This window comes from Anarhichas minor, unplaced genomic scaffold (genome assembly GCF_050575085.1).
Source record: "Anarhichas minor isolate MPS153535 unplaced genomic scaffold, ASM5057508v1 ptg000136l, whole genome shotgun sequence".
Classification (NCBI taxonomy): domain Eukaryota; kingdom Metazoa; phylum Chordata; class Actinopteri; order Perciformes; family Anarhichadidae; genus Anarhichas; species Anarhichas minor.
The window spans coordinates 12390613-12411590 of record NW_027466582.1 but is presented as its reverse complement, the minus strand read 5'-3'; the positions used below and the strand labels follow the sequence as shown (position 1 = coordinate 12411590).

At 40.1% G+C, this 20978-nt stretch overlaps 1 protein-coding gene across 1 annotated transcript; it reads left to right on the top strand.

Moving 5' to 3' along the window:
• Nucleotides 1-12016: 12016 nt before the first annotated feature.
• On the top strand, nucleotides 12017-20116 carry scara3 (scavenger receptor class A, member 3). Its single transcript, XM_076084060.1, has 12 exons — nucleotides 12017-12028; nucleotides 13591-13678; nucleotides 14072-14113; nucleotides 14317-14436; nucleotides 16184-16264; nucleotides 16632-16750; nucleotides 16925-17169; nucleotides 17608-17827; nucleotides 18182-18270; nucleotides 18728-18920; nucleotides 19375-19552; nucleotides 19626-20116. The coding sequence occupies exons 1-12, from the start codon at nucleotides 12017-12019 to the stop codon at nucleotides 20114-20116; spliced, it is 1878 nt and encodes a 625-aa protein (XP_075940175.1).
• Nucleotides 20117-20978: the final 862 nt, after the last annotated feature.

Sequence of the window (20978 nt, the reverse complement as noted above, 5' to 3'; positions counted from 1 at the left end):
GGAAAAATATTTTTTTTACATTTACTTTGAAATCTGAATGCGTTTTCCTGTAGTTATGGTGTTCAACTCTACTGGACTTGATGCTCCTGAGCTGGAAGACTTTTCCACACGTTTTGTAATGCATTGGCAGCAGCTCTCAGAGAGACAAACAGTTGATTCATCCTGACCGTGACTCAACATTTAATGACTTAACTTTCACGTGTCTCTGTCTGTACCAAACCAAACCAGATTATATGTGCAGTTTCACACAAAATATGTAACCTTGTCTTATAAATCAAACGTTACTGATAATTACTGATATTAAATCTATCTAATAAAAAACAAAGACACAACAAAGCTAGACTCAGTGTCTTTTTAATGACACTGTTCTGAATGAAAATCAGCCTGGGTCAACATGAGTTGACACTTTCTGTTAGTGTGAGGACGTTTTGGGGATTTTAAAACAGCAAAAAGGGGTTAAAACATGCATGCACAAACAAACACACAACAGGGTTTCATTATAATTGAGGAGAACTGAATCAAGCACCTGTCAAACTAAGAATTCAATTCATTAATACTGAAATATGTTTAAAGAAATCAGTATTCCTTTAATCCTTATAAACAACAAGTGAGGACTGTGTCATCTAAGGGGATGGATGTTCCAGTAAATCTCTCTCTCTCTCTCTCTCTCTCTCTCTCTCTCTCTCTCTCTCCTGACACACAATTCTACACTTATACACAGATTCCTTAGTTCTGTGTCAGCAGCAGGGGTCTCTGTGCAGAGTTTTGCAGATGTTTGCGCGGCATCCATATCAAAACCTGTGATATTTGTCACGTTTTGACATATGGTTCTGGTATCTAATTAAATAAATACATTTAAATTCCCCACTTTTGAAACTGTTCAGCTCTTGCAAAATAAGAAATACGATATACCTTAGATTGTTATACATTACACTTAATATTTATTTACATACGTACAGTATACTGCATCCCAAATATGCTCTCCAAGATGAAAGTGGAACTGATCATCCAAATTATTCTATTTTAAGTATTGTTAATGATGATATCTTCACAAAAAATAGAATAAAGGAACCAAGTCTGTGAATTTGTCTGCCGTCTTGTTCTTTGCTGCCTGCAGCTGAAGCACGTCCACATCAAATATCAAAGAGTTTCACTAAAAACGAATGTTTTAATTGTTCTGAGTCTGTTACAGTGTGTTTTACGAGGGATCAAGCTGTGTTGACCCTCAGTGCAAAAGCCGAATGTGACACTAGGTGGCAGGAGCTCCATTCCTATTCAGTAAACTATTTTCCCTGGAGATCTCATCGCTGTATACAATCAGTATTTCAATTCTTTACTATGTGTTGGATATATTTATTTTCCTTCCCAGTACTTAAGAATTAAGTCCAATTCTGATTATTATATAAATACATATTTTGCTGCTGTCTGATTTCTGGCTGTTAACAACAATCCAGTGTTGTTCATTCGCCAAACTGAGTCACTCTGAGCCTGTTAACAGCAACCCGTTGGGTCAAAATAAATCAACAATAGCGACCCAAAACATCTGCGTTAAGATAATGAGGACAGAGAGAATACTGGATTTACAGATGAGAGTGAGACACCCGTGAAAAAAATGTCCTCTGTCCAATATGGCCCCCACGTGTGAAATTCCAGCCAGCCATGACACAGCATCCATCTCATTTAACAGCGACTCAGCTGTTGACATGACAGCAGCTTTATTTGATTTCCGTCTACTAAACAAAGTTTCTATCCATTGAAAACATGGAAATGGCAACACTGAAATCAGTGATCATGTGGTGAGCACTGACACAAACTATTTTAGATTTGTTCTATCACTTTGTGTTAGTCATTTGTTTTTCTCTTTTTCTACCTCGCTGTCTCTTTTTCTGGAGACTTGTTTGCTTCACGACGTGCTCCGGATGGAGCTTCATCAAACCAAGATGCTTGTTGTTGTAAAAGAGCAATTTTCTGTGCAGGAGATGGGACTCTTGGGGGATCTTGCAGTGTTTATCCTTTACGATGATTTACAGCCACACTGAACTCACTCACACACTCCCAGCGTTCCTACAAAATGCTCCTCATCCCATAATGTACATGCAAAACAATAAAAACTAAAAGATGCTATATGTAGCATTTTTAGCATTTTGAAACAATGGTACTGAGTTACTGATATCAACTAGCAATACCAGAATGTAGCTACAGAGTTTCTGATAAACAGTTCTGAACAACTCATGGATGATTTTTTTTTTAGTCCAACAAATTTAGATGATGACGCTAACAAAAAAAAAGATTGTTTTTTTAAGATGAACGTGTAACAAAGCCTCCTCTTTGTCTTCCCTACTAACACTTATTATTGTTTTTTTACTATGTCTCTTGTTGCTTCAATGCTTCCTTCATTATCTCCTTTAGCATCGGGAACACTATGAAGAAGATTCCAGAGTCTTGAAATCTCTTCAAGTCTACAGCTCTGGCCAAAGCAGCACTACTGAAGTGAGGAAAGGGTAACCAACCATCGACTCTTACTTCCTTTGTTTACGTAGTTACCAGTAACTTACGTAAGCTTGATCTTAACACCACACAGGCCAACAGTGCACATGTGGAGTTAAAACTTGCTGGCCTCGAGGTTCGTTCAGTTTGTGTTGCTCTGTGTGGACAGTTTACTAGCCGCAGATCCAGTGTGACTAAACTAATTATCCGTTACGTGACCCTTTGCAAACGTTTTTACTCCACTTTGTCTGTGTGTGTGTGTGTGTGTGTGTGTGTGGGGGCATCATGTGCCAAGCTGCTTTAGTGTTTAATTGGCCATCTAGTGATTTGAAACCATGAAGCTCTGCAGCCAATCCTCAGCCAGTGGCATGGGTTTTAACAATTAAACACACTGATGCAGGGAGCTTTAAATGAGCTGCTCTGGCTTCAAACACAAAACATGATTATCATCAAGCTTAATTGGTCCCATTGGTGGAACTGAATGACCCGTGTCTGACGAGCCACAGATGAACTTCAAACATTTGGACGATTCTGGGATCGATTTAGGGGAAATCGTGTTTCTGAGCATGAGTGTGTTGGAATGTGCATGAACCGAATGATTAAGAAACGTCACGTTATGATCAAAGGCTATAGTGGCTTCGTGATAAAGTCCAGCTGACTGATGTTGGTCGTTACATTACCTCATGGGATCCTCATTTTTACACACCGTAGCATCCAAAGCCAAATTAACTTGAAAAGGAGAAGACGGGAGAGAGAAGGATGAGGCTTCAAAGCCATTCAGGGATGTAGAAGTAATCATCAAAAGGGCATTATTCACTCAGATTAAGGTTGAGTTGTAATGCAGAAAGATTTCGCAGCACTGAAACGTCGTGATGAGATCTGCTGTAGTAATCTATTGCAATCAATGTCCTTTTGGGCCTGGAAAGTGTTTCTCTAAATTGTTTTTCTTTATCCGCTGACCATTTGTTGACCACCTACACTACCGCTTCTATCCACAGGGACCGCCAAAATCAACACAAAATTAAAGTTCCTATAGTAGCTTTAAGTACATTCAAATTTGAATGCAGGAATTTAACTTGTAACAGAGTATTTCTACACAGTGCTGTTGCTACTTAAGTAAATGACCTGAGTACTTCTACCACCACTGCGTCTCTGCAAAAAACCTTTTATAATAACTAGAATATACACACATCTTCATATTACTGTGTGTGTATGTATATTTTAAAGTGTCATAGTGAGTGCAGGAGAAGGAAATAAAGGAGCTGAAACTCCACAATGCCAGACAGCCACTGTTATTGCCTCGTCAGCTGGACGGCCGGATGTGTGCGTTGGTGAGAATATTACACCTGCTGTTTAGTCTTACACACTGGTAGTCGAGGTTAGCGGGATCAAGCTGAGAAGACTGCGAGCTGGTGCCAGACAGGGACTATAGCTTTGTGTGAGAGTAAGTGTGTGTTCACTGAAACTATTTTCCTGTCTTGCAGGCCAAGGCCATAGATATTCAAGGTGCTCGCACCACAATGTTCAAACATTTGTTAGCAATTAGCCTCGGCCACAAAACTGACTTTCAAGAAAACACATGGACCCTCCCTCCCTCCCTCTCTCTCTCTTTTCTGTTTTTCAGCCTGTCCCTTTTCCAGTCCCTCCCTCATTTTCCAGTTTCTTTGTTCCCCTCCCATATCTCTCTCTCTCTCTCTCTCTCTCTCTCTCTCTCTCTCTCTCTCTCTCTCTCTCTCTCTCTCTCTTTCTTACCAACCTTCTTCTTTGTTTTCATCCCCTCTCGCTCCATTTCCTCCCTCCCTCTCAAAAGTTGCACATGGTTTCTGTCTGAAGAGGTTTAGTTTCCTCAGGCTCTGGATGGGAGAGGGATGATGCCAGAAAGCACATGTTCAAAACTCAAGAGGGGCTTTGTCCTTCAGCACTGATAGACTTGCAAGAATATTTGAAATAATCCAGAAATCAGACAGTTTTTGGGTTGCACAGGTGCATTTGCATTTTGCCCATATGGAATAACATTCAATGTGGCTGAAACCTGACGTCTTTGCTTTTTGTTTACCGATTTTGAATATGTGGAAGTAAGACATTTTGGGACTTTTGGGCTTTCTTCTTTCTTTGCAAAACTGGAAAATGCTTCACGGATGACCTTTGGCACCTCAAAGCTACATTGCTGACTGCCTTTGTTGTTCCTGGACACTTGCTTTGTGGAAGAAAAGGTGAAGAAGACTGCCATATACCGCTATCAAGTTGAACGTCAGCAAACTAGACCACAACTTGTTTGTAAAGGATTCTTGAGTGAAGAATCATGAAAGGTAGAGTAATTTCTCTGATTTCTTAAGGGTTAATATATTGTGTTAATTCTGAGCACCTACAAATTCCATCTTCCTACTCTCTAGTCATGCAAAAATAAAATCTTACCAATACCTGTGTGCATTTTCCACTGGTAAAAATACTTAAAAACATAGACATGAACAGTGTCCGTCATTGTGGCATTCGGGCAGGCACCTGCACAGAGTACCAGCGACCACATATGCTTCTCATCTGCTGTGAATCTTGGCAGTGTGCGTCCATGAGAAAGTGCCGGTTTGTTGTTCTTGGATGTGAGACTTTGATCAGTCAGCTTTAAATCTCTATGCGTGTGCGTGCACACCACAGCACCGTTTCATAGAACATAAAATGTTCCCTAGCCCTGCCAATCTGCAGGGCTAGGGCTATTAAGATTGACTTAATATCCCCCCCCTTTAAAAAAGAGAGTGAATGAAAACATAACATCTGAATTTGAGCTTTCTCACAACATGGCATGAAAGGAGAGCTGCCACCGGCTTTCAAGAGGGCCGGTGCTCGTTCATGGCTCCCAGACATATAGAATAAGAAGTGAAAGGCTGACAGAGATGGAGGATACAGTGGGAAAGAGGGGAATCAGAGGAAGCAGGAATAAATCCCACACGTGAGGTAGCAGCTTGAAAAGATGTTAAGATGTGTTGACATAATCACTACCAACTGTAATTGGCATATATGATGGCTTAATTCCTGTATTTATTATTGTTGTTAACTTAAATCTTACTAAATTCTTTCCTGTTTTAAAAACGTAATCCTCTGATTTTGTTTTGATGGTGTTTCCCTTTGGTGCTACTAATAGACTACTCACTGAACCTAAACAGCAATTATCCAATCATAGCTTAGCAACTGTAACTACAATCCAGCAACCCCCGCCAGCGTTGAGATAGCGTTATGATTGTTTAGTCATCATCCTAACAGTCAATTCTCTTGCAACGTTGAGTGTATATATGAATCTGAATCTGTTAAAATTAAAGAATATTACATTTTTCCTCATAATAATCACTTGAACACATTAGCTTGATACTGCAATGCAAGAACACTGCGGTTTCTTAGTTTGGTGTTAGTTTGTGATCTACATAGATCTTCAACTTGGGAAAATGCTGACTTAGAGCGCGGAGCGTAGCTTTAGCTTCAAGCTTTTAGCACGATATCATATAGGTGGCCAGCAAGTTCATATCTAAGATCTGTTTTACTGGGTTCCCATTTTGAAATAAGTCAGCTTGAAATATTGAAAAGTCTGGAGAGTTTTTCACTCAAGGACTTCGCTTCATTAGCTATCTACAGCCGATAAAGTCTGCTTGCAACATTTGTCAATCCAGCCGGACAAACTGACGTTTGAAATGAGAAATTGCTCGAGGCTTTCTCTGTCCGAAATCAAGGACCTTAAAAAAAAACAAGTATGTATTTTGTGTAGTAAATCTGCCACCATTATCAGAGACTGCATTTTGTGTTGTACAAGAACGGAAAAAAAGGCAACTGCAACTACGGAGGCAGGGCTTAACAAACGTACGGTGGCTGTCACTGCTCACTGCCGTGTTTTTTTTTCCGATACAGCAAATTAACTCCCAAGAACATACAGTTGTCAGCGAACAGTACAGGAGGTCTGTTAATGTGGTTTCCAGCCCTGCCCGACCAGATCTAAACATGCTGCCTCATACATTCCTAACAGGGCTGGAGGGGAGGGGAGGGGGTGGGAGTCAGAGGAGCTGAGGCAGGTGTACGGCTGGCAAAGGAGAAGGAAAGAGTGAGGGAAGGGGAGAAGAGTAGAGAAAGGGAGGTACAGACAGAGAGATTTTGTTGTTTTCAATTCCACTTTTGCTGTGCCAGCGTTATACATTTACAGTCAAAGCATTTTGAATTTGGGTTGAAAGGAGAAGAAGGAGGATGTCATATTGACTTGTTCTTTCTGTACGCAGTGTGTACTTTTTCATTTATTTTTACTCACATACTTCTGTGTATTTTGGTTTGGTTTGTTAATACTGGAACACAGGGATTTTCCACACAATTTTCTGCCTCTAACTTTGGGTCAACAGTTTTTCTGTTTCAGCATAACAATGCCCGTGCACACAAATCAATTATTGGGTTGGTAGTTATTCATAAATCCATGGCTGACTGTGTGTGAAGTCTGTCCAAATGTCAACTACTAGTTTCATAGATATTCAGGTAGCACCATGAAAAATAAAAAAACAACAACAACTATGTAAATAGGAAGTTACAGTAGCATCACAATCTTCAAAATCAGAGACAAATTAAATTTTTATTAGACAATATTCTGACCCATTATCTCGTCAATCTGAACAGGTAATATATTAACAAGCTAGTTAACGTTACTTTTGTTGGTTTTGTTAGCTAACGGTTACACCTGGCGGTTTCTGGGTTTATGTTTTTAGTGACAATCAATGACAACTAACTTACTACTAGTTTATGTGATACAACCTGTTTACAGATGTGTAACTATCCTCTTTAGTAAACACTGATGGTATAACTATAGGCTAAATATGACAGGTGTCCACATACTTTAAACCATAGATTATAACTTGCTTTTGGAAAGCTTTTCTTATTCTTATCATTATTTTGTCTCTCTGGAAAGTTCCTACAAGAGGGTGAGCATGTGAAGTTTGAGGGCAAGTTAAAAAAAAATACTGAGAGGCCTGCAAACAAAGCCTTAGGGAGTATTGCACACGCCCTTTGGCCTCGAAGCCCTGTAAACTGATCCGGGCTTGTCTCTGTCTTAGCGTGGCTGTCCAAATTGGTTTTAGTTGTGAGAAAATATGATACGTTTGTGGGATCGTGACTCTGAAACTCTCCCATTTCACTGCCTGACCACAATAAAAGAACATTTTCTTGTAATGACTTGTCTATAACTTCAGCTTCGCCGTCTTCAGAAACACATACCGGGCGTTTATAGTTTTGCAAGAAGACCACACATTCCAGTCAGAGGGCACCTAAATGGCTTGGATGTCAACAGAGGTTTGGAGAAGGACTCATTTGGCTTTATGAGTTGTGGTCAAGACCTCCACTCTGATCTGGAGCAGGGCCCATCTCGTGACTCCTGGTTTCACTTAAAGCTAGGATTTACTGAGGTTCTTGAGGGGAATTTTCTGGTCGAAATAACTTAAATGAATTAATGAAAGACAGGAACACAGAGCAGCACGACATGTTTGATATATGCATCTGCTCGTGGGTATTTCCATGTTAAATTGTATCATTCAGTGATGTGACATTACAGGAAATTCAGGGCATGTTACCCACCAAGGACAACATTTTGCTCAATCCCCTGGCAAAGGTTTTGTCCACAGGGGTAATGAAGGGAGGGACAGGGTGGGAAAGGGGTTTTGAAAGTCCAAAAAGCCCCAAAGACAAACCACCACAGACATGAAGTGGTGCTGAGGGTTAGCTGACTCAGGCCTGGCACTGTGCTCACAAACACCAAAGGTCCGATAAAACAGGATGGAGGGAGGCAACCCTGTCTCCTACGAAATTATGTTCCCATACAACTAAACTGCACTCTCAATTACGAGTGTCTCCATGTGGATGAAAGAACAAATCCGATATTTTCATTTTTAGTTTTTTGTACTTTATTAATCTTCTAGTCTTCTACTTGTACTTGCCCACATTCACCTGTACATGTGACCTTATGGAACTGATTAGAAACAATCAGAAATGTATAGAATAGTATTGTAGTATTTATGTGGCTGGCAGCAGTATTATTTTTAGTCCAGTAACCTACACCAGTAATTAGTCACAAAAAGTATTACAAATTTGGAAATATAGTCTTTCCCGACCTTGTTGTACTTATGTTGAATTATCCACTGTTCATTACATCCTTTGGAAACAAAGCCTCTTTGAAATGTTTAGTTTTGTTAGATTTTGTTTAATACATTTTACATGTCAAGCTTCTCTTTCAAATAGTATATTTACGTCTTGTCACAGCACAAGTGCCTACTTGCTGCAGTGTGTATACACACTGTATACACACTGCAGCCAAATGTTTCCATCCTGAGTCTGCCTCACCGTCTGGATAAACAGCCCAAAAAACATGTCTCGTTTGGTCTTAACACCTAACTGCAGATAATCCATAAATTCCATATTTTAATTTTGTCACAGATGTGTATTTTCATGGTCAATTGGTCGATTACAAGTCTTTGTATGATTACATTTAAAATTTGAATAAATATTCATAATTTTCTCAATGCATCCCTATATTTGAGTAATTGTTAAACTCTTGAGGAGGTCAAATTAAACAGTTAAGCAAAGTGCCTTATCTTTTAAACATCATGAAAGGTTTATGGAGATGCTCCATGTTTCTTTGCTTCAGCAAATTTCTGACCAATGAAGTTATTGATGAAGAACAACTCACTTGACACTTTGGAGCATTATCAAATTGAAGTGTAAATCTGACAAAGAAAGAGTGTGTCCACTGATTAAGACTGAACCAAACAGTTTTGTTCAGTAGTTTCACAGTGTTTTGCCGTTGCCTGACTGTGTAGGTGTGACCTGGTAGAGGCCATGTTGTGCTGCTGTCAGGTCAGCTCAGTTCTGCTCTGTGAGTGTTGGACAGGTTGACTTCCTCACTAACGAGACAGACATGAGCGTTTTTTCCACAGAGAGAAAGGAAAACATGAGGAAAGAGAAAAAGTTAGGGAGGGAGGCGAGGAAGGAGAAACGAGACGCAGGCAGATATTTGAGGGTGGACACTGAAAGGCATATTTTGGAATTTTAGCTTCCAATAGGAAATAATGTGCTGACAATCAAACATTTGAATCTGACCATTTTTATGCCACAGAAGTCCAAACAATGAGAGGAATTCAGTTTTCCCCTCAAAAATGTATTCTAATCAGGGTGGGAAAATTCTCTGAAATGACATTTAGACCACATGGGACATAAAAAGTCAGAACCCCAGAAGTATGATGTTATGTGATGTTACTATTTCAACTACTTTTTCTCCTACTACTGCCTTTAAATTAAAGTTGATGCTCATGTAAGCAAACAGTTGCATATTTACACATCCAGGAGACACAGACGTAATCATTCATGTTGTTTTTCAAGTCCAACGTTCCCTCTTCTTTTCGCTCTGTGTTGGTCTTCACCAACTCCTGAGATAAATATTTGGCTCTCTAGCCACAGCCACCGATTGACCCTTTGCTAAGTCCCGCCCCCTGCTGCTACTCCATCAAGCTGCCAGAGCTACCATGAAGCCCACAATGTCACTGACTGCACTCCCTGCGGAAATAATATTTAATTATTGGAAAAAAAAGTAAAAAGCGTTTTTCTGGGAGAAGCAGACAGAAGGGTCTACAATATGTGTTTGAAGGATTTATCCAAGATGTCAAAACTAATTCAGCAGTGACAACAGGTTAAAAAGATAAGGATAGAAGCAAAAGCCTACAGATCACAGGGTGAAAGTGAACCACCACATCGCCTGGTGATCGAGACAGAGGACAATGAAATTAAGAGACAACACTATTCCTGTAAAGCGGGGTAGGTCGTTATTCACTGTTACAATCATTAAAAAGCAAAAACAGCACGTGTATACATTCAGTATACCTTCAGTAGCCATTTGGTTTGTCACTACAAACCCTTCAACACCCTTGACCCCACACAACATAAAAAAATAGTGCAGCTTTAATGTTCAGACAATCAGAGACAACCTGTTTTGTCATTCAGTTTGGAGACTTTGTTGCCTTTTTTTGCATAAAGAAAAGGTTGTTAATACTTCATCTGCAGGCCATTTTTTTGTGATCTTTTTGTAACCACAGATAGCATGGCTTCATCAGAAAGTAAATAACGGAAAGATGTAATTGAATAACTGGCTCCACATAGATGTTGCTCATGCATTCATGTTTCTAATAAAAGGCAAGTACTGGCTGACTATATCAACAAACCCATGTATCAGTCATTGTAACCCTGGAAGAGTTTCCTCTTGTCCCCGTGAACCACCATGATATGTTTTAGCAACTGCAGAGCGACAGTTGAGTTTGAATTTTCTGCCAAAAAATATCCGGGGTGGACATGCAATTCTTCATCCTTCTCGCTTCCTATGTTTAACATCCTTTATACCTCTCCTCCTGTTTTCCCCTCCCTCTCTCCCTCCATCATTATGTCTGCGTCAGTGTTTTGTGACTCAGACCTGACCTCAGCTGATCCTCCCCTGATTGACATAAACAATCACCTCATTGTGGGGTTTGCAGGCCAAGTTTACGTTTGCTATCAAAACTTTACCGTCATGCGTTTTCTTTATTTGGTTTGACAATAATTTCATATGTGCAAAACTTAACATTAGAATTCTCAAATAAAATCCCCGTTTGTGTCACCACCTATCCCATAATGCTATGCATGATGTTCTCTCTTTGAATTAATTACGAATTAGCAGTTGTAGGTCACATATTTGCACTAAAACAGTCTGGGATAGAAGTGCTGATTACACAAGAAATAATAAGGTGTATATTTGTTAAAATATACTTTATTCATGAGAAATGATGTACTTGACACTTCAGAGCTTCATCAGACATTGTGTGCAATTGCTCCTGGTTTTATTCTCCCAGACATTTTCTCTTGTTCTCTCCCTGTAAGAAGCCAGCCTTCTCTTCATGATGAGCCGATTGGGTTCAACCACAGATATTGATCCACAGCAAACATTTGGTTTCAGAAATGATTTTGCAACATTCTTTATTGGCTTGAGAAATGTAATAAAACACAAAAATAGAAGATCTTTTTACAACCAAAAATGGTCTGTAAATTAGTAAAGCCACGCCAACAGTTACCATTTTTAATTAACATAAAAACACACAAAGGGACAGAAGTTAAGGTTGCACAGTGGAGTGACGGATGGTGCCAGGCCATTGTTCTGATGGCCCATTGTTCCGAAACCTCAATAGTTCGACAAATGTCCCATTGGACCAGAGGCCCATTCGTCCAACAGCCTGTTATCCTGAAAACAAACTCCCATTGTTCCGTAGGCCCATTGCTCTGAAAATACAAACTCTTCCTGCAACAAACAGAAGCACATGGCTAATTATTATGCAAAATGACATCAATGGACCTCACCAGTTGCTATTTTATTTCTACTCTGCCTCTGGTTGGCCTTCTCTAGCATTCTTATCCTTAACCTAACAAATCGTACTCCTCATGCCTAAACCTAACTAAACCAACCATCGAAGGCAAAGAGTAGTAAGAGGCAGAGTGGTGGGTCATGCCTTTGCCAGTAAGTGAAAAAATTGGGAAGATCCGATGACGTCATTCTGCATAATAATTAGCCATGAGCTTTTGTTTGATGCATGGAGAGTTTGTATTTTCAGAGCAATGGGCATTTGTTTTTGGAATAACGGGCTGTCGGACAAATGGGCTTCGGTCCAATTGAACATTTTTCAGACTATAGAGGGGTTTCGGAATAATGGTCTGTCGGAACAATGGGCAGTCACCTGACAGACAACCAAAGTCACACTTCATGGATCTGCTCATTAGCATTTTGTATCCCTTACATTGAGTATTGCAACTTCTGATTTAGTCTCGACAAATGTATTGTAGTATTTAAGAAATAACTTTCGTCTGCCTATGTTACAAGCACTAAACAGTCCATTTTTAGCTTGATCCTTATACATTAATTTATTCAGCTTGGATTTGGAACAACTACAATAAACTCCAAACTAAGGACCCAGTTTCTTCTCAAACCATCAAATGCTTATTTGTTCCATTGCTACATTTTCACTAAAAAGAAATACAAGACTATAAAGGCTGCTGTGTTTACCTGTGTGAATATGATTGGATTGCACTAGTCATGAATGAGCAGCTGATGCCAACCAGCTATTGCAAGCATGACTTCAGCCTGAGCTAATGCTAAGCCCCATTTACAAGGACTTTGAGAACTCTCAAAACCTTTCAGGGCCACCCTAAAGCTTAGAGTTGGACTCACAAGATACATCTTTGGTGGAATATTCTTTAAAATTGCATCACATCTGTCTAGACTCCGTCCACACATTTTCCACATTTCCACAATCAGAAACGTCATTGCAAAGTCATTTTGCTGTGCTCATTTTCAAGTGCAGTTCTGAAGTAAGTTCGCAGTAGCATGTGTAATGTATATTACATTATACAGCAATATTTTGCTTGAAGGCCAGCTCTTTTGGCAGTATCAACACGGCCCAATGGCAGTTGGAGTCCAACTGTTTTTCTTCAGCTACTCAGCACCCTGCCAAATCTTTTTTTTTTTTCCTGTTTATGAGTGTATATGAATGTGTTACCCAGCTCTTTTCATTCAGAAACAGGCTCCCCTGCAACAAGGTGTGAGGTTGGGTACCAGTTGGGGTGGTGTACAGTTAATGACGTGTTGTAAGTTCATTGCTGTTACATACACTTATTAAAACATGACAGTAAATGTATTTGTCTAGGCCTTGTGTGGTTTATTAGGTCCTCTGGTTTAATTCTATGGACGTCATGTACCTTATTTCAGTCTTTTCCACCAAAGAATGTGTGATGACAACTTCCTCAGGCACACAATACTCCCACCAGAATCAGCACACAAAACCAACAACTGTTCTCATACTTTGAACCACCGAGGGACTGTTTTCTCCCGAGTAAGCTGCTCAGCTCAGAGGAAACATTCAAGCAGAACAAAAACCATTCTTTTTATTCTGCCAAGAAAGCAGTATCGTACTTAACATGTTCAGTACATTACAGAGTCTTCAGGAGGAGGCTGCAGGGGATTGTGAGGCAGCAGTTTGTATAATTTATAACATGATTAATAAAACCTGTTGTTGGCCCCAACAGAATTGGTTTCAGCCCATTAAATACCTTTTTTCTGTCTTTCTTTCTGTTTTGGCAGACAACTATGGATACGAGAACCAGCTTTTCAAAGGTAATGATCAAAGTTTTCTATTGTCTAAGAAACATAAATGTCAACCAGTGCACGATACGTGGTCGTCAGCCACATGATGAATGGGATGTTGTACAGATTTCCACAATCTGTAAATTGTTACTGCCCTTACTCGATCTTGTAAGATTCACCTCGATCGGTTTTAGAGAAAAGTAAAGTCTTGGGAAGCAAAGTATCCCACCATGTTTGACCTAGACAGACAATTGTACTCCAAATCATATCCAACATACATATGACATGTATTCATGTCGCATTTTCATCATTAAGCTGACATATAACTGCGTGGCATAGCATTGCCAGCCTGGCAACAACTTTTAAAAGTTTGTGCTGAGCCCTGGTCATGTTTGCATTTGTTCTTCTTGTCTTGTTTTTTAGAGGAGGATTTCACTGGAGAGGAGGAAATGCCTTCATTTAGAGGTGAAGGCCACACACACACACACACACACACACACACACACACACACACACACACACACACACACACACAAGTCTTACAAATAATGTAATTTGCATGATGTTTTTTATTTTACCAATGACATACTGTGTACACATTGGCCATGTGTGTGTACATATTTGTTTGTTTGTATTTATATGTGTGTGTTCTTTGAACGTCCCTCCAGGTCGGAGCAGAGGTGGCTGTATGAGGTGCCAGCAGAGCCACTCCCTCCAGCTGGCTATCAAAGTCCTCTATGGATTTGTTGCAGTCCTCATCATTGTTGTGGCAGTGCTGGCGTCGCTTGGTGGGTAAAAGTCTCAAATCCCAAAACACCCTTTATATTATGACTCTCACACAGAGACGCAAATCTCCAAGTTCAGAAGTAGTCAACAGCCTTACACATTAATTAGGTTATCCTACTGATTAATGCTTAAACTATGCATTAAAAAGAGCAAGAAGTAGGCTTGTCATGGGGAAAAAAATCATACTTTTCTATGTATGTGGGTGTCTTAATAAAACACAGCCTATTTAACTCCCATAGATCAAATGAATGGGCCTCGTGTGCCATGTTTTACCTGCTCTGCACCAACAGATGCTTTTCACATTAACATCACATTTTGTTGGGTTTGAAAGTCGTAAATCTTCATCTTTTACTACCGTTCGGGGATCTCAGGAGTAGAGAGGAAACGGGGTTGGGTGAGAATGATGTAAAATCCCACATAACATGAACAAGTTTGTATTCAGGTACAGAAGTATGAAGAATGATATATATGAATTCACCTAGTACATGCTGGAAACATGTGGACATGCTGTTTGGATGGGGGGGGGGGGGGGGGGGGACCTTCGCAGGGAAGAGAAGAGGAGAGCTGTGGATGACAGCCAGGTAGATGTCAGTCATTTTAAACTTATCGACCATTTTGATGATTGTTTGAGGAGAAAAAATATCATAGTTTGGTTAAAATAAGAAGGCTTACGTTTGCCGTACGCCCGTGGCCCAATTTTTAATCATGGCTGGTGTGATCCCATCGCAAGAAAGCCTCTAGTTTATGTTTGTGTCAACTTCCAGCACAGCTGTACAACACCAAAGCCCTGGAAACCGAAGTATAAACAGAAAAGATATTTCACTTGGCTGCAATTCCCAAACTGTGCATGTGCACATGGAAAAACAGAAAACAATAACTTTTGATTTTCTGTTCCCTGCTGAACAGCCATTTTATTAAAACAATTATTCAGCAAATATATCTTAAGTAACGAATGTGAAAAAGAGGATTGTTTTGAATGAAATAGTTTTTGCCAAGGCGTCACATCTAAAACATAAAAAAAAATCAAATACTGCTGATAATGCACGTGAAGAGATCTAGTGGTTGATTTATACACAGCCTATAAGAATATTCCTTATGTATTTATACTTATGCTTAGAATTTAGCAAATCCATAAGCCATTTTCAGCATCACTGTTACAGCAGCTAATACAGTAGAGCAGGTGATATGTGCATCTGGAAGCATTTATATATGCAAACACACCATGGAACGGACATTCATTAACCCCCTGACTCAGGGCTTAGGATGCTGAAAAGGTCTGCAAACACACATTACTCATGCACTCTCTTGCACACTTCTCAAACGCACACTCACTAAATTGTTGTTGCTCTCTTGGGAAATATGTTGGGAGAGTAGGACCTGGCCAGCTGGCTAAACCATCATTCATCAGTGTTTTGGTTCTTTGTTCGCTAATGAAAACTTTACGTGTTTTGTTGCCTGGGCTTGAATTTCAACTTCCTGTTTTTACCCCTTTAAATACTTCCTATGTCATGTTAACACTGAAGTACAAATGATGATAATCATTTCTGTATCCACTCCTCTGCTTTCAGAACCATCCCCCATGATTATTTGCATTTTTAAAATGAATGGTTTAAGTATTATTGACTTACACTGACTTACACAAGAACAAAGCAGTGTTCTTTCACTGAAACGTAAATCCAGAACTCAAGAAAAAGAATAATGTAATTTTACAACCCTTTAACATATTTACTTTTATTTACTTTTTTCCAGTGTTCAGGAAGGTTGGCAACCTGTCTGAGGAGGAGTCCGTCTACCACAAGAAGATTAACAGGGTTCAACAAGGAATAGAGGGTAAAGTAGCTGAAATTACTTACAAATGGTCTGCATGGCCTCGTATACCCTAAATCATGGGGAAACAAAAGCAATGGAAAGAGACTTATGCACACGGAAAACATAGTCTTGAAGGTTTCTTGGAGTAATAACTAAAAACCCTATATATATATATATATATATATGTACCTGTATATGTGTACATGTCACATGAAGTGTGAAGCTGTACGGATGATTAAGTGTGATGTCAGAGGCGCTCAAAATATCTTTTTCTCTTTTACACACATGGTTACCAGAAGCGTGTCATATACAGACAACTTGAACTTTTCATCCTTCCTCACTGTCTCTTATCTTCCCTCCTTTTCGTTCTCTGACTCTTATCTCTCAGCTTTGAGCTCCACCTCTAACTGTTCAGGCTGTCTGGATGTGACTCTGTACAGCGAGGAGATCAGCAGGCTGAAGAGGGAGTTTGAAGACATCCAGAGAATGATACTGGGACAGGAGCAGGTACTGTGTGGTGAATCATAAAACAAACTTGTTTTGTTCAAAAATAGTCCAAAACCCAAAAATATTTAATTTGTAAAGATATAAAACAGATCCTCACATTTGAGCTTTTACAGCCTATGACTTCATTAATTTCTATTCACAAATTCTGCCTCTTTGATCCCTGTCCACCTCCAGGTCCTGGACCAGGCCTCCCAGACACAGGCCACCCTTAAGACCACCAGCAACCGGCTGACACGCGACATGCAAAACCACCTCATGTCAATCAAACTTCTAAACCAGTCGCTGGAAAGATACCTGGAGCGGGTTGAAGGCTGGAAGGAGGTGATCGAGGAAACTGAAGAGAAAATGAAGACGCTGGCGGATGATCAATACGACATCAAAGCTATGGCACAGCAGGTTAACACTACAGTGGCACTCAGGTAAATGAAAAGATGCATTTTATACTTGAAAAACAGATATCCACTATGTGACACATTAATTATTCAGCTTTATTGTGATTGGAAGCTTTGCAGGTAAATATACAGTAACACTCAACCTGCAACGTGCGGGACCACCGTGACCAGAGGAGTGCTTTAATCATCAATTGTTTTTGTTATTGTATTGAAATACTATCAATTTTGATAGGGTGATGATATATTTTTGAACGTGTACATGATTTATTAAGGGAATCTTATGTTTTCTTCATTCAGTTATTTAGATAGATAGTTAAAATAGTGGTTTAATAAAAATATCTACTTATACACTTTTGGCTGCTTCTATAGTTAGTACAGTAAAAAGATAAATACAGCAGACACAGTTTGAAAAATAATGTGAACACTGCATCTCACATATCTTCTGCGTTTTCCTCTGCTCTCCAGTACAATTTGGATCGATGCTCTGCAGAGAAAAGCGAATGAGGAGACCCTGGTCCTCCAGAAGTTAACCACCGAATGGCAGAACTACAGCCGAGTTCTGAGCGCCATCAAATCCAACACTAGCAGCACCACACAAGCAATGCGCTTCCTCCAAAACAACATAGTAGCAGATCACCAGAGAATCGCCATGTCCACTGAGGTGTACTACGACCTCACCCAGCAGGTGTGTGTGTTTGTGTTTGCTGCATTGAACACCCACCCCATGTGCATTTAAAGAAAACTTTTATTTAAGAAAAAGAAGAGTTGTAATTGTTGTAACTGCACTTGTCGTAGGCCAAAGGTAATTTCAATCCCCTCAATGATTTTTCTTACCCGTATATGACAATCTCAGGTATGTCAAAGGTTTTCACTCTATAGCCCACTCGACAATTGTCGCTCTCTCCCTCGCTTGCATGTTGACTGGCTTGAGTGGCAAACTTTGAATACAGTGTGTTACAAACCGACAAATGTAACATATTATACCTTTAATGAGGGTCCTCACAGGTTAAGAAGTACGACATGTCTGTATTTCTTCCAGGTGATGAACCTGCATATGCAACTTGACAATGTGACGTCTTTCATGGATGAACATGAAGAGAACATGCATGACCTTCACTACCATTCCAGGTAACACACATGTACTACTACACATTAGAGGACATTGTATTGACATACATCAATCCCCTGGAGGAGAACTGTTACCTTTAATGCCTTATCCCTATCTTTGCCCCAAAACTTTACTCCTGATCCTGATCTCAACCTTTACTCCATGGCTGGCAAAGTCAGTAGGCATGTGCACAAAAGGGTTTAATCCCGTAAACCAACAGCCACAAAAAAACCTTATCCTGAGTCAAATTATAACCTTAACCCTAAAGTCAACTCTTTAAAGTTTATTTACCTTGTGGCGACCAGCTTTTGTCTCAGATGGGAGGTGAGTCCCCACATGTGACATTGTAAACATATGTCCCCACAATGCAGGGAATATATAATACAAACACACACACAGTCAACACGCAGACACAGAAAGAAAGAGTATTATCATTAAGGAAAAACAAAAACTCACACTGTAACCATCCCTCTTCAGGTACTATGAGAACCGGACAGGTGAGCGTTTCTCTGCTTTGGATGGTCGTCTGAACTCCATCTCCATGGAGATCGACACAGTCTCCTCCAGCATCAACGCCACCGTCAGCCACGTCCAGAGCATGTACAAGTACATCAACATCGAGAGCTCAACCTGCCAGAGTCGCATGGGCAGACACACTGAAGATCTACTGGTAGTAAACACAGAAGATTTCTGTCTTCTTGCTAATGGTTCTATCAATGAACACACACAAAAAAATGCAGATTGAGAGCTGAAGCTCTGCACAGAGAAAGATTATATTTTCAAAAGTTCTGTAGTATACCACCTTTGAAAAGCACCTTTTTTAAAAAACAGACCTCCTTTATAAGAATTAACCCTACCTATTTTGTCTGATGACACATGTGCTGCTAGAACACTGATATTTCGTGACTAAATAATGAAAAGTTAGCTATAGCTAGCTAAATCTTTGAATTGTTTGTTAAAAACTGTTTTTCTTGATATTATTGACAGCGATGACATATCACATAAATGTTGATGAGATTTTTGTACTTAAATTTATCAAATTTCTCCTCCCCTTGTCATTCTTCTACTCTCTCGGGTCTCATTTTTCTGCATATATTTATCCTCACATCCTCTCTTTTGTGCAGAACCTTAACAACTCAGTCTTGTTACTCCTCCACTTGACCGACACACTGAGACAGCAAAACATGTTGTTGAATCTCCAACTGGATGTGGACATTAGGAACCTGTCCATGGTGATGGAGGAGATGAAGCTTGTGGATTTTCACCATATCCATCTCATAAAGAACTTTACTATACTAAAAGGTAAAGTAGATGTTGTCATATATGAAATGTACACTTTATTTTTCAACTTAACCTCACGGTCTTCTCTCAACAGGTGCTCCTGGACCACCAGGAACCAAAGGGAACCGTGGTGAGACTGGCTCAAAAGGACCCTTGGGACTGACTGGGAGCAAAGGTGACCGAGGCCCTATAGGAGGCCGTGGAACTTCTGGAGAGAAGGGTTCGCTTGGGCCCAAAGGAGGACCAGGTGAATCAGGACCAAGTGGCAATAGAGGGACAGTGGGAATCAAAGGTGGTAAAGGGTCTCTTGGCCCGCTAGGACCACTTGGTGAGAGGGGCCAGAAAGGTGACATTGGCCTCTCCGGTAGAGAAGGCCCCGCAGGACCTGCAGGGCCTCAAGGGCACCGGGGTGTGGCAGGACTACCGGGCCTCACTGGGCCACCGGGAGCAGGGGGGATACCAGGGCCAGCAGGGCCACCTGGATCACCAGGAACCCCTGGACCTCTGTGCTTGCCTTACCCCAATGCACGAATCAACACCCAGCAGCGGACCGTGACACCTGCTACTGGGTCCAAGAGACAGTAGAAAGATGGACGAAGACGTGAACTAAGAGTTGATTTGTCCAGTACAAAGAAGAATAATTGACAGATGAAGGAATGTCACCCATTGTGACTGGAGATGCAATAATCCACTTTGATGGAATTATGCAAGACAATTGAGAACTTCATGAACAAATGTGACAATTCTAATTCAAGATGGGGCTTTTATGACATGGCCACATGAAATGAACCAAGAGGAAGATCTAGAAAATAGAAAACAGAACTGAACTGTTGTCGAGAAGTGAAATTGCCCATGTTTGTACAAAATATGAATATTGTGGTATGTTGGAGAAAACTGCCCTCATACAACATAGTCTCATTATTATTGTTGATGGCTCTCTCCTTGTACATCATAGCCAAATAAAACCCAAAGATAACAAGCTCCGTTCATATATAAATGACATAGCATGAGATTTTACCAGAATTAAAAATGGGCGTTAGATGATGAGATACCAGGAATAAACAAACAAAAGACATCTATTATTAAAGTCTTGTTGAATGTACTGGAAGCAAAGGACATTTTTGAGGTTGTTGTCAAGCCACCGAAACCTCAGGGGGCGTAATAAAAAGGGGGTCTTTTAACCACGGATTTGGACTAAAGTAGTGGTGTTTTTCCCATCCAGAAAACTCAAACTACATTCCCATGCACTTCTATGTGGGCACAGAAAAAAACATGTCTTTTTCTTCACATCATGTACACATTGACACATCCTTTTCTGATGGTTGGCACTTTATTGGTTCTTTAAGTGTGAACATTAAAGTCAGTTTGCTTATCTTTTAGCATTTCAGAGCAGGTACTCTGAAGACATGTCTTTCTTCTTCTGGGCAAAGCTTTCATTTTTTTGATC